Raw genomic sequence first — 12,864 nt, forward strand, 5'->3', positions numbered from 1 at the left:
GGGATCCTGACATGTGCAAGGCAATGATTTAGCCACTAGGCCATCGTGCTAGGCCCTCTCTTATTATTTCTTTAGGAATTATACTAGTCTCCCTGTCTCAAACTTGAATTCCTTACCTTCTATCCTTCACAAAGCTAGAGGGATTTTCCCTTACCCTTCTTCTTTTCTTCCTCCCTCTTTACCCCCCTCTCTCTTTTTCTTTAGGATTTATTTGAAAGTGAGAATGACAGGGAGAGGGAAGAGATTGACATCCTCCAACCAATAGTTCATTTCCAAATGCCCACAAGGATCAGAGTTGGTGCAGGGGGAAAGCAGGAGTTCAGAGTCCATCTGGGCCTCTCACTGAGTGGCAGGGGCCCTAGGTCTTGGGCCATCTTTAACTGCTTTATCGGTGCATTAGAAGGGAGTTGGATCGGAAATAGGGCAGCCAGGACTTGTGCCAGCACTTTGGTATGGGATGTCTGCATTGCAAGTAGTGGTTTAACCATGCGCAACACTGTGCCCCTCATTTCGGAAAAACATCTATTTGGAAAACAGATCACTAGTACCCTGAGGGGGATTTTTCTATAACCAAATATGATATTAACACGTTTCCAGAAAAAAAAAAAAACAATGTTCAATCTGCTGGCCTACCATACAAATCCTTTCTTAAGAGATGACAAAGAGGTAAAATATTTTTTTCAGTTTGATATATAATGGCAAATTTCTTGAGAACTGGTCTTCATTATACTTTGCTTCTGATGCTCTGCACAGCGGCTTGCTGAATGATGCAATAAAGCAAACCTGGCTTTGGAGATGAATGCTTCCACAGCAGCAGCAGCAGGTAAGACACTTCATCACCTTCAGCCTCACTACACTACTGCGCTGAACGTGAATAATAACGAAGTCATAGAGTTGTGCAGACCAGCACGAGTCTTGTGGAAATCCTTTGCACTCAATAAAAGACCATACAGGAGTAGACTTTATTATATTAAATACTGGGTTTTGAAATGTCTCAAAAGGGGCCTGGTATGATATTGTAGTGGCTAAAGTCCTCACCCTGCATGCCCCGGGATCCCATATGGGCACCGTTTCTAATCTCGCCAGCCCCACTTCCCATCCAGCTCCCTGCTTGTGGCCTGGGAAAGCAGTTGAGGATGGCCCAAAGCCTTGGGACCCTGCACCTGTGTGGCAGACCCAGAAGAAGCTCTGGGCTCCTGGCTTCGGATTGGCTCAACTGCAGCCATTGTGGTCACTTGGGGAGTGAACCAATGGATGGAAGATCTTCCTCTCTGTCTCTCCTCCTCTCTGTATATCTGCCTTTCCAATAACAACAAATAGATCTTTAAACAAAAAAAAAAAGAAAAGAAAAAGAAATGTCTCAAAAGCATTATGATCTGATTTTATCTAACATATATCTTTGCTTTTGGCGCAATCTGTAGAAGGTGATAATAGTGTTAACAGGTTTTAGATGTTCCTGGGAAATAGAAATGAAAAAGGACAGTTTTGGCCTATTCATTCCAAACACTTCTTTTTTTTAAATAATGAGTTACAAAGAGAGAAGAGACAGGGAGCAAAATCTTTCAGCTGATAGATTATTCCCCAAATGGTTGAGATGGCGAGAGCTGGGCCGGTCTGAAGCCTTAAGCTAGGAGCTTCTTCGGGGTCTCCCATGTGGTTGCAGAACCCCAAGTACCTGGGCTGTGCTCTGCTGCTCTCCCAGGCCACTAGCAAGAAAGTAGAACAGTCGTGGGGCATCTGGAGTTTGAATTGGTGCCCCTGTGGGACGCTAAGGCCTCCAAATATATATATTTTTTCTAATTCTTCAGGTTGAAGATTGCACTTTTCTCACTTTTTTTCCCTGAACAAAACAGCTTCAACAACATCAATGATCAATTGATTAAAAAAAAAAGATTTAATTGCTTATTTGATAGGCAGCATTACATAGAGAAGGAGAGATATCTTCTACCTACTGGCTCACTATGCAAGTGGACAAAACAGGTGGGGCTGTGCCAGGTCTAACCCCGCAGCCAAGATCGTCATGTGGGGTCCAGGATCCCAAACACCTGGGCCATCCTCCACTGCTTTCCCGGGTGCATTAGCAGGAAGCTGAACGGCGAGCGGAGCAGCTGAGTCTCCAACTGGCACCCACATGGGATGGCAGCATCACAGGCACTGGTTTCACCCTCTACAGTACAACATCGGCTCCAGGAAGTTGATTGTCTTCAATGACAATGAGATCATGTGCAAGTCAGAAAGAAAGAAAAACTAGTATTACCTTATCATCAAGCTTCCATAGGGACTTTCCAAGGGGACTTTATGAATGAGTTTTCAGATTAGCAGGAAGGGCACTGTTATCAGATAGGAAGATGAGGTTAGAAAATGTTAGATGAGAAAGAAGCTAAGGGAGGAATCTAGGTTTACTTAGGAACTGACCTTTTCCCTGTAGGCATGTCCTCAACACACGATTCCTGAGATGCAGTGTGCTTTTCAAGAGACCACCTTACAGTCTTGCATGAACTGATATCAGGTTCCCATTAGGAGCCCTTGAAATTAGTGTGACTCCATTGTCTTGTGAAATGCAAAAAGAACATTTATCATTCCTCAACTTGCAGTTTCTGGCTCTGTGTCAGGACACTGAGATGCCTGGAAATGGCTACAAAATTCACACCACTCTCCAGGGCAGCCTTTCTTTCCAGGGTCTCACCTCTATTATCTTACAGTTATATTTATTATTTTACTTTGTATTTTGTCTCACATTACCTCTATAGCAACCCGGTGACCACTTCTGCTTGATCCTTGTAGAATCACGTTTGGAATTTCTACCAAGTGCTCTGTAAATTCATGCGGAATATACAAATGATATTTCTAAAAGTTATGGCTGATATATTTCTTAACTGCGTAGGATAATTGGTATGGTTTGAAAAGGCTATGGCTTCCTTCCTCATGCAGAAGGTTAAATCCTGAGGCACTACGAGGGTGGACATTTCATCCAGGTACAGCATTCAGAAGATGAGCCTAATAGGACGTCCTATGGTCACTGCGGAGTTGTTTGGGCTGGTATGTCTTCAGAAGGAAGCTTTCAAAAGGCTTTTTCAAAAGCCGCACTGGGCTCTCTCTTGCTCGCACTCACGCTGGATCTTAGCCAAAAGGCTGAACTCTCACTGTTTTTCCAAACAAACTCTTCCATTACCACCCAATGGGTCCAGACTGATGATCCTGGACAGTGAATCTGCCAAAACACAAGAAAAATTACCCCAAACCCTAAAAACCAACCCTTGTTTCATCTTAGATAGCTTCTTTTCCGTATTTAGTTGTAATAGTGAAAAGCTAATAATACAGTACCAACACGAGTCAACAAGCACCCACTCACCTAGCCGTCTGACACCGATCCCCGAGCCAGATGCAGCATCTAGGTGCTAGTCACACCCCCACGTTTCAGTGCGTCCCAGGCACCGGGCCTGCAGCTAGCACTGCGACTTCTTTCCCTCAGACCTCACCAGTCAGTCCTCTCAGGTATATTCAAACCACTCTGCAATCCACAGAGGCGTTGGGGGTATTTGAAATTTCTTCCAAGTTTTAAGCCGAACTTTTTGTCTTTGCCATGGACCCCTTCCCCAAGAGGAACATGATCCTGGGGAAGAGAAGGAACCAAGTTGGAGAAGATAAGACACCCCGGGATCTGAGCTGGGGAAACCTGTTCCCTTCCCGCAGAGCAGAAAGGCCTGAGGTGTGGAGGTGGGAGGAGGTTGGAAGCCTAGGACCCCACGTGATCTCAGGGGCCCGGGGCTGTGCCGACCCCGCCCCTCCGCCCGCCGCCGCCGGGGGGCGCATGCGCAGCCCCTGTTAGTGATGGAGGAGAGAAGATGGCGGAAGCGGAGTGAGTGACTTGCTGGTGACTGATGTCGTAGCTGGCGGGGCGAGTGAGGGTCGCGACACTTCCCCCGGGGGGCAGCGCTCGAGGCTCTTTCGCGGGTAGTGAGGGGAGAAGGAGACCCGAGAGCCCCCTTATGGTGGACGAGCCCGCTTGGCCCGTGTCGGGGGGGCGGGGGCGAAGTGTGAGAGCCTGCAGTTCCCTTCCAGGCGGGAGAGCCCCTTCCGCTGTGGGCTCCCTCATCCGCGGGGCCCTCCGCGCAGGGTCACCCCCGGGACTCCAGCTGCTGGGGCCGTCCGGGGACCGAGTCCCTGCGGGCCCCCCAGGCGCTGTCATCGCTGCGCGCGGGCCCCGCGGGCCCCCGCCGAGGCTGGGCTGGGGCAGGGCGGGCGCTGCCAGGCCTCCCGCCTTCTCCCGAGCTTCCCGCTCCGCGTCGGCGGGAGAAGCCCAGGCCCCGGCCTCCCGCAGCAGCCTTCCCCGCGCCGGCCCCCGGAATGTGCAAGCTGAGGTCTGCCGGCCCCGGGCTCTCGCTGAGGGACACGTTCCCAAGCGGCGGTGCAACGGTGTGGCCAGCGAGCGACTCGGAAACTTACTGATGCCTGGGCAGGCCTCCGGGGCACTCCACTGTCCACCCCTGCCGCCTGTAGTCTGCAGGTGTGCCTTGACGGTGGAGTGAGCGAAATCGTTCTTTTGTGCCAGGCCTCGAAATGCACAGCGGTGGTGTGGCCAGTTCCACGCACCAAGGTTTAGACTTTAGCCTAGAATTTGGATTCTCTGTGACCATTTTTGGTTAGTATTAGGAACTGCTTGCCGTGGTATTTGGCTTCAGAATTTAGTTGAACAGAACGTTGTAAAAGCATGGCTTTTTGCAGCTCGCTGGTACAGAAGTAGTGGGCCCGGCGGTAGTTTGCTAAAAAGTTTGCGTTACCTGGCACTAATTCTGAAGGGTGTTGATCAACTACCAGGTGATGTTGTTACTGGGAGAAGATACCAGAGGAGCATAACAATGTGTGAGCCCTTTACTAACCCAAAGTTAGTGAGCAGTCAGCTTTTTTTTCCTCCTGCATTTTTCCTTTCGTTTTTCTCCTGGCTAAATATATATATATATATTTTTTTTCCCCACATTTGGTTTCTCAGAGCACATGTTGTTTACATACATGCTATAGAACAAAGCATTTGTGCATAAAAGGGATTTGTTGGGAATAGTGTATGGAATCACAATTAGCACCAGATTCTTTTCTTTCCCTTGCATAAAATGGAACGTGTTCTTGTTGTGTTCTTTTCAGTGCTGCTAGTGTGAGGTCGGTCACATTTTGTTTGTCTTAAAACCAGTATGCTCTCTTCTGACCCTTCAAAAGCAAGTGCAGTTCTAGCTTCTATTAGTGTTGAGTGCTTTAGATTTTACTGAAAACGTTTGAATACAGTTTCTGTACTTAATGGAATTTTGTGCCATAAGATTGTAACGTTGGCGGGGAAAGATGAGAAAGTCTGGAGGCTTATGGCACTGGACATGGTGGTGAGGCCTGTTAAAGCCTCTTGTGGGTACACTTGGATCCCATATTGGAGTGCCAGTTAAAATCGTGCCTCTTCTGCTTGAGCGTAAGCTTCCTGCCCGTCTGCCTGGGAGGCCCGAGAGAGGGCCGGCATCCACGCAGCTGGGTGGAGTTCTTGGCATGGTGCAGCCCAGCTGTGGCAGTCATTGAGGGAGAGAGGCCAGTGGAAACTCTGGGCTGTGCATCTCAAAGAAATAAATCTAAAAAAAAAAAAAAGTACTTTACTGTCTATACATGAGGGAAGTGACATTATTGTGATGTATTAAAATTTAGGACAATTCCTCATGAAAAAAGGTGTTTTATTTTTATTTATTTATTTATTTATTTATTTTTCTTTTTATTGTATTGTTGTTGACAATCTTTACATAGTTAATTACAGTTAAAGGAAAAAGAAGAAAAAAAAAGGTTCAGGGGGATAGGAAAGTGGGTAATGCTATTATGTCCATATTGTTTCCATCATGTATCTGAGGTAAAGGGGGATATTGAGGGAGAAGCCCCACCCAGTTTCCCGCCCACCCCGAGTCCCGGATGTGGGGCATGCTCTGAGATATGTGCTCAAGTGGTGTTAATAGTTCTCCAGTTATGAATCGCTGCCAGTTTCGCTCGATGAGGCCGTCCACTGATCGATATGGTCCATCACAAAGTTTCCGCTTGCCCCATAATTTGCTGCCAACATACAGCCAAGATGAATGACTGTCCCGTTCTGTCTTCTGTCCTCTCCCGGCCAGAGTTCCTCATGAAAAAAGGTGTTTTAAAGGGAGGTTCAGAGTTGTTATCTGCTTTTCTATTTCTCCAAGGTAACCTGCTTTAGAAATAAAATTTAGTTATTAGAAGTTGGTAAGGACACTGTAGGCAAATTAAGGGGATAGTTCAATTAAAAACGCCTGAAAGGGAGAGAAAGAGAAAGGAAAAAGATCCTCCATTATTCCCTAATTTCCTGCAAAAGCTGGAGCTGGACTGGCCACAGGCAGGAGCTGGGACTTAAGCGAGGGTCTTCTGTGCTAATGGCAGGGACCCCAGTGCTTGGGCCATTACCTGTTGCATCCCAGGGAGTGTATTGGAGGAAGCTGGAGTTGAGAGCAGAGCTGGAATTTGAACCCTGGCACTCTGTTATGGGATGTAGATATCCCAAAAGGTATCTCCATTGGTGCCCCAAATGCCCCTAAGGTTTTTTTTTTATTAACTTATTGAAAGATTTAGTATTTTTATTGCAAAGACAGATTTAGAGAGAGAGAGAGAGAGAGAGAGAGAGAGAGAGAGAGAGAGAAATCTTCCATCTGCTGGCTCACTCTGCAAGTGGTCCCAGTGGCTGGAACTGAGCTGATCTGAAGTCATGAGCTGCTTCTGGGTCTCCCACATAGGTGCAAAGTCCCAAGGATTCCAGCTGTACTTCACTACTTTACTGGGTCATAAACAGGGAGCTGAATGGGAAGTGGAGCAGTCAGGACATGAACTGCTGCCCGTATGAGATGTTGCCATTTGTAGATGGAGGATTAGCAAGTTAGGCCATTGTACTAGTCGTTAATTAACTTATTTTCTAAGAGAAGTTTTCAATAAGGATTTACTTTATTTGAAAGACAGAGAGAGAGAGAGAGAGAGAGAGATTGATTGATTGATTGATTTTCCATGCTAAATGCCTCTGACAGCCGGGGCTAGGGGCCAGAGCTAGAGCTAGGTGTTGGAAGGTCTGTCATGTAGGTGGAAGGGCTGTAGCACCACTTCATTTGTTCATTGCTTCCCCACCCTGAGACTTGGGTGGCAGTGCAGCAGGAGGACTCAGAGCAGCACTTTGACATGGAGCGCCAGGTTGCAAGCAGCGGCTTAACCTGGGACACCTGCCCCTAAGAAAACTTTTCAGAAGTGAAGTGTGGCAACCAAAACAAAGCTGTTTGACACATTCCTTCACGTTCTGCTTTAATGTATAGATAGGAGTAACTTTAATTAGTATGGTCAAAAGAATATAAAGAAATATTATAAAGTACTCTGACATTGCTCAAGCCTTTCCTAGGTATTCTGTTATTCTCCTTAAAGATTTGTTAATTGAAAAAAAAAAGAAAAAAGAGGGAGAAACGGAGTTCCTCCATTTCCTAGTTACCTCCTTGGATGGCTGCAGTGGCTAGCGCTGGGCTAGAGTGAAGCCAGGAACTTCTCCTGGATTCCCACATGGATGGTGGGGGCCCAGACACTGGGGCCTCAATAGTAAGTAGAATTAGAAATGGTTATGAAGCACAGTACCCCATGTGGGGATGTCAGTATTGCAAGTGGAGACTTTGTCTGCTATGCTGACCCTGACCTTCACTAATTTTTTTTTTAAGATTTATTTATTTTTATTGGAGAAGCAGATGTACAGAGGGAAAGATCTCCTATCTGCTGGTTCACTCCCCAAATGGCCACAATGGCCAGAGCTGAGCCAACCTGAAGCCAGGAGTTTTTTATGAGTCTCACATGTGGGTACAGGATCCCAAGGGGAACCTCCGCTGCCTTTTCAGGCCATAAGCAGGGAGGTGGATGGGAAGTGGAATAGCCATAACATGAACTGGAGTCCATATGGGATGTTGACACTCGTAGGTGGAGGATTAGCCTGTTGAGCCATCACACTGTGTTCCCCCCCACCCTGTCTTCTTCCTTCCTTCCCTTCCCTTTCCTTTCCTTCCATCTTTCTGTATTTCTTTCTGCATTTCTTTTTCTTTTCTTTTAAGGTTTATTTATTTTAATTGGAAAGACAGATCTACAGAGAAGAGGAGACAGAGAGAAAGATCATCCATGCAATGATTCTCCGTCCAAGTGACTACAGTGGTGGGAGCTGAGCTGATCCAAAGCCAGGAGCCAGGAGCTTCCTCTGGGTTTCCCACATGGAAGCAGTGTTCCAATGTTTTGGGCCGTCCTCTACTGCTTTCCCAGGCCACAAACAGGGAGCTGGAAGGAAAGTGGAGCAGCCTGAATATGAACTGTCATCCATGTGGGATCTTGGGCTTGCAAGGCGAGGATTTAGCCAGTAGGCTGTTGTGCCCGGGCCTCCCCTCTTGCTTCAATAATACAAACTTTAGGCTAGGATTTATCAAGTTATATTGTGAGTCATTTGAGTTTAATGTAAAGGTTTTCACAATTGTGTTTTGATTATGTGTGAAATGTTTTTCCCCAGCCCATGGGAATGGTGACCGCACTAGCTTTATATTATGAGGGCCTTCCTAGAAATGTAGACTATCACTGATTAGTTCCTTGGAACAAATATTCTTCAAGGTTCATGACAAAATGCATTGATGAGCACAAACGCTTTGTGTTATCTGCCAGATTTAAGGACCACAGTACAGCTATGGATAGCGAACCAAACCCTGGAACATCTTCTGTGTCGACAACAACCAGTAGCACCACCACCACCACCATCACCACTTCCTCCTCTCGAATGCAGCAGCCACAGATCTCTGTCTACAGCGGTTCAGACCGACACGCCGTACAGGTACTTTTGGCTATGAGGACAAAGATGTGTAGGCTAAGAGCCAGGATGATGTGCATCTGTTGCTTCATAGCTTCAGATGTACAGTTAGAAAGTTTAGTTTTTGAAACGACCAACAGTTATTTACTAAGCATACCCTTGAGAGGGTTGTCAGCTTATAGCTTTTACTGTGTGCCAGGAACGTTATAACTGGAGGTCACGGTGTTGCTGCTGTGATGTGAAGGCATCCAGACTAAGCCCTAACACACAGAACGGCTCTAGGTTTTCTCGATTGTTGTATATTTGATTCTAAAGTGTGGATTAGGGAGATCTGTTGAGCTCTGGAGAGATGTTAAGCGGGTCATCGTAAGCCCAACTGGCCTCAAAACCCTAAGCGGGAGGATCTGTTTCTGAAACTCTTGGTGACGACGGGGGAAAGGAATATTTAGAAAAAGTGGCAGTTCACTTGTCTTGGTCTTTACAGTAACGGCGTTTGAAGCAGTATCGTATTTTGTTGTGTAAAAAGGGCACAGAGACTGAAGCCTGAGATCTTTGAATTCCCTTTTTGTTAGCAGTGGTAGTGGAGCTTTAGATGAGCACTGTAGTCTTGAGCTTCGGGCAAGTGTAAAATGAGGATGACACTGCTACTTCGTTAGTGACTAACGGTGACATGAGCATGCAGAACTGTGCGGTCACATTACAGCTATCTCATAAAAATGCCTAATGCTGAATAAATATTTACTATGTGCCTGGCCTTTTATAAATGCTTTATTGGGTTGTTTCACTTCATTCAGATAATATGTATGTGAAGTAGGTACTTCTACCTTCATTTTATAGATGGGTAAAACAAAGTTTTAAATTTATTTTTTAAAAAGATTTATTTATTTTCAGTGAAAGGCAGATTTACAAAAAGAAGGAGAAACAGAGAGCAAGATTTTCCGTTTGCTGGTTCATTCCCCAAATGGACACAAAGTCCAGCGCTGAGCCCATCTGAAGCCGGGAGCTTCCTTTGGGTCTCTCACATGAGCATGGGGTCCCAAGGCTTTGGTCTGTCCTCTGGTGCTCTCCCAGGCCACAAGCAGGAAGCTGAATGAGACGTGCAGCAGCCGGGACATGGACCAATGCCCATATGGGACCTCAGCATTTGCAAGGGGGAGGATTGCTAATTGAGTCATCAGGCTGGGCCCTAAATTTATGTATTTCATTTGAAAGCTAGAGAGAGAGGGCCGGGCGTGGTAGTGTAGTGACTGAAGTCCTCACCTTGCCTGTGCCAGGATCTCATATGGGCACCAGTTCTCATCAAGGAAGTCCAGCTTCCCATCCAGCTCCCCGCTTGTGGCCTGGGAAAACAGTCGAGCTAGCCCAAAGCCTTGGGAACCTGCACTTGCATGGGAGACCTGGAAGAAGCTCCTGGCTTCGGATCAGCTCACCTCCGGCCTTTGTGGCCACTTGGGGAGTGAATCAGCAGACAGAAGAACTCCTTCTCTGTCTCTTCTCCAATCTGTGTATCTGGCTTTCAATTAAAAATAAATAATTAAAAAAATTTTTTTTATTGCAAAGTCAGATATACAGAGAGGAGGAAAGGCAGAGAGAAAGATCTTCCATCCAATTATTCACTCCCCAAGTGACTGTAACAGCCAGTGCTGCGCTGATCTGAAGCCAGGAGCCCAGATCCTCCTCCGGGTCTCCCACACGGGTGCAGGAACCCAAGGTTTGGGCCGTCCTCGATTGCTTTCCCAGGCCACAAGTAGGAAGCTGGATGGGAAGTGGAGCTGCTGGGATTAAAACTGGCGCCCATATGGGATCCCGGCTCTTTCAAGGTGAGGACTTTAGCCACTAGGCCACCGCGCCGGGCCCAAAAATACATAAATCTTAAAAAAAAAAAGGGAGAGAGAGCGAGAGAGAGAGAAATCTTTTCCATTCTCTTGTTCATTTTTTTAAAATTTATTTCTTTTTATTGGTAAGTCAAGATTTACAGAGAGAAGGAGAGACAGGGAGAAAGATCTTCCATCTGCTGGTTTACTCGCAAGTGGCCGCAGTGGCTGGAGCTGAGCCGATCCAAAACCAGGAACTTCTTTTGGGTCTCCTGTGTGAGTGACAGGGTCCCAAGGGTTTGGGTTGTCCCCTACCGCTTTCCCAGCCACAAGCAGGGAACTGAATGAGAAGTAGAGCAGCCAGGATATGAATCGGTGCCCATATGAGATCCTGATGCATGCAAGGTGTGGACTTTAGCTGCTAGGCTACTGCACTGGGCCCTGGTTTGTTCTTTAGATGCCCACAACAGCCAGGGTTGGGGCTGGCCAAACCAGGAGCCCAGAGCTGAGTGTCTGTCTCCCCATGAGTGGTAAAAGTTTAGTTTCTTGAGGCAACACCTGCTATCTTCCAGAGTGTGTGTTGACTGGAAGCTGAATCAGGATTAGCGCCAGGACTTGAACACAGTGGTATGTGATTAACACCTGCCCCTGAAAAAGATATGTTTATTTGAAAGGGTGAGCGACAGAGAGAACGAGACCTTGCATTTGCTGTTTCACTCTCCCAGTGGTTGTGATGGTTGAGGCTGTGCCAGGCTGAGGCAGGAGCCAGGAATGCCGTTCTTTTGGGTGGCAGAGGGGCACTTCTGCTCTGAGGAGCTGGATTGGAAATGCTGCAGTCGGCACAGAAATTGGTGTTCTGCTATGGAATGCTGGGGTCGCAGGTGGTTAACTTGCTGTGCTGTCACAATGGCCCCCAAACTGAAGTTTTAAATATAGCCTAAGTAGCTTTCCAAACTCAAAAATACCTGGCAGGTTTTCTGAGTTCAGAGTTTGTGCCTTAACTGCTGTGTAAATTCTGTTTTTTTTTTGTTTTTTTTTCTGTTAGATCACCTTGCTGTCTCTAGAATTTTCTTTCTTTGTTTTTTAGAATCTTCATTATTGCAGTCTACCCTGAAAACAGTTGTTTACACTCTAGTCCTCTCTCTGCCCATTTGTGTCTGCTGTGGATATCCTAATATAATGACTACTTATCTGTTATGTGGCTTAGGACTTGATTTGCTGAAAGCACTGTGAAGTCAGAACTGTTGGCCACTGAAGAATGGAATGTAGAGTGTGCTTTAATGTTCTTCGCTTTTCTCTGAGGCAGGAAGTGCAGAAAAGACTATATAGATCTTTGAACAGAGACATAAAGTGATATTTTAATATGTGATTATTCTCTGATTTTCACTTAAGCTGAATGTCCTAATAAAAAAAGATCAAATTTTAATGGATCTAAGATGCAAGTCCGTGTCATGGATAACACTGATTGGAGTTCTTATGCCATTAGTTATTTCTTCTAAAATGGAATCAGATCAATGCTTACTGAAATACTTAAGTAATTCTTTAATTTTCCAGCTTTCCTTTGATAGTCCTTGTCAGTTCGCTAGATTGCCCTCCCCATCATGCAGGACAAAGAGCAGTGTCCTGTACTTTTAGCTTGTATTTACTCAATGCTGTGTGCTAGCCCTGAATGTTAATGAAAGACTGTGCAGAGAACAGAAAAAGTTAATTAATACGCTTCAACAGAAATCTGTCAAGTTTATTCTAGTTTGATTTTGTGTTTTGTAATGGAACTAGAAGGGCATATATAGATTTATCTGACCAGAAAAGGAATGTTATAATAGTAAATCACTTACTGCTGGCCTGTAGTCCGCAGCAACTAGACATCAGAAATCCACAGTGATTTTGTGACAGGCCTTCGTTGTGTGGATAACAGTCTATTAGAGAGATACTAATGCAAGAAAATCAACTATGACATAGGGCAGTATTTCTTAAAATCTGAGTGAAGGATTCCTGACATTTTGGCCCTGCATGTCCTGACTGAAGCCCAAGCAGTAGGGTTATGTCTCTGTTACCCTGTGCTCTTTGAGTTCTGTGCTATTTCAAGGTCGCAGTGGGCATGTAACTTTTGGTTGTGGATGCCGAGTGTTGGAATAATCTGGCATTTGGACTGACACAGTATTTTTCTCTGGTCTTAATAGACTTTTCTACATTGATTAAGTTGCAGGCTCA

At 45.9% G+C, this 12,864-nt stretch overlaps 1 protein-coding gene across 11 annotated transcripts in view; it reads left to right on the top strand.

Moving 5' to 3' along the window:
• Positions 1-3,606: 3,606 nt before the first annotated feature.
• PHC3 (polyhomeotic homolog 3) overlaps positions 3,607-12,864 on the top strand; it is a 110,201-nt gene continuing 100,943 nt past the window's right edge. For 10 of the 11 annotated variants that reach the window (XR_009245089.1, XR_009245088.1, XM_058661114.1 and 7 more), the window contains exons 1-2: positions 3,607-3,859; positions 8,698-8,863. Coding sequence is in view for 9 of the 11 variants with exons in the window: in XM_058661114.1 (XP_058517097.1) it covers positions 3,846-3,859; positions 8,698-8,863 (180 nt within the window). In the remaining 2 variants the exon portion in view is untranslated. Of the gene's footprint in view, positions 3,903-8,697; positions 8,864-12,864 lie in introns of all 11 variants that reach the window. The other variant, XM_058661115.1, reaches the window with a different exon arrangement.

Source organism: Ochotona princeps, chromosome 3 (genome assembly GCF_030435755.1).
Source record: "Ochotona princeps isolate mOchPri1 chromosome 3, mOchPri1.hap1, whole genome shotgun sequence".
NCBI classification, from domain to species: Eukaryota; Metazoa; Chordata; class Mammalia; order Lagomorpha; family Ochotonidae; genus Ochotona; species Ochotona princeps.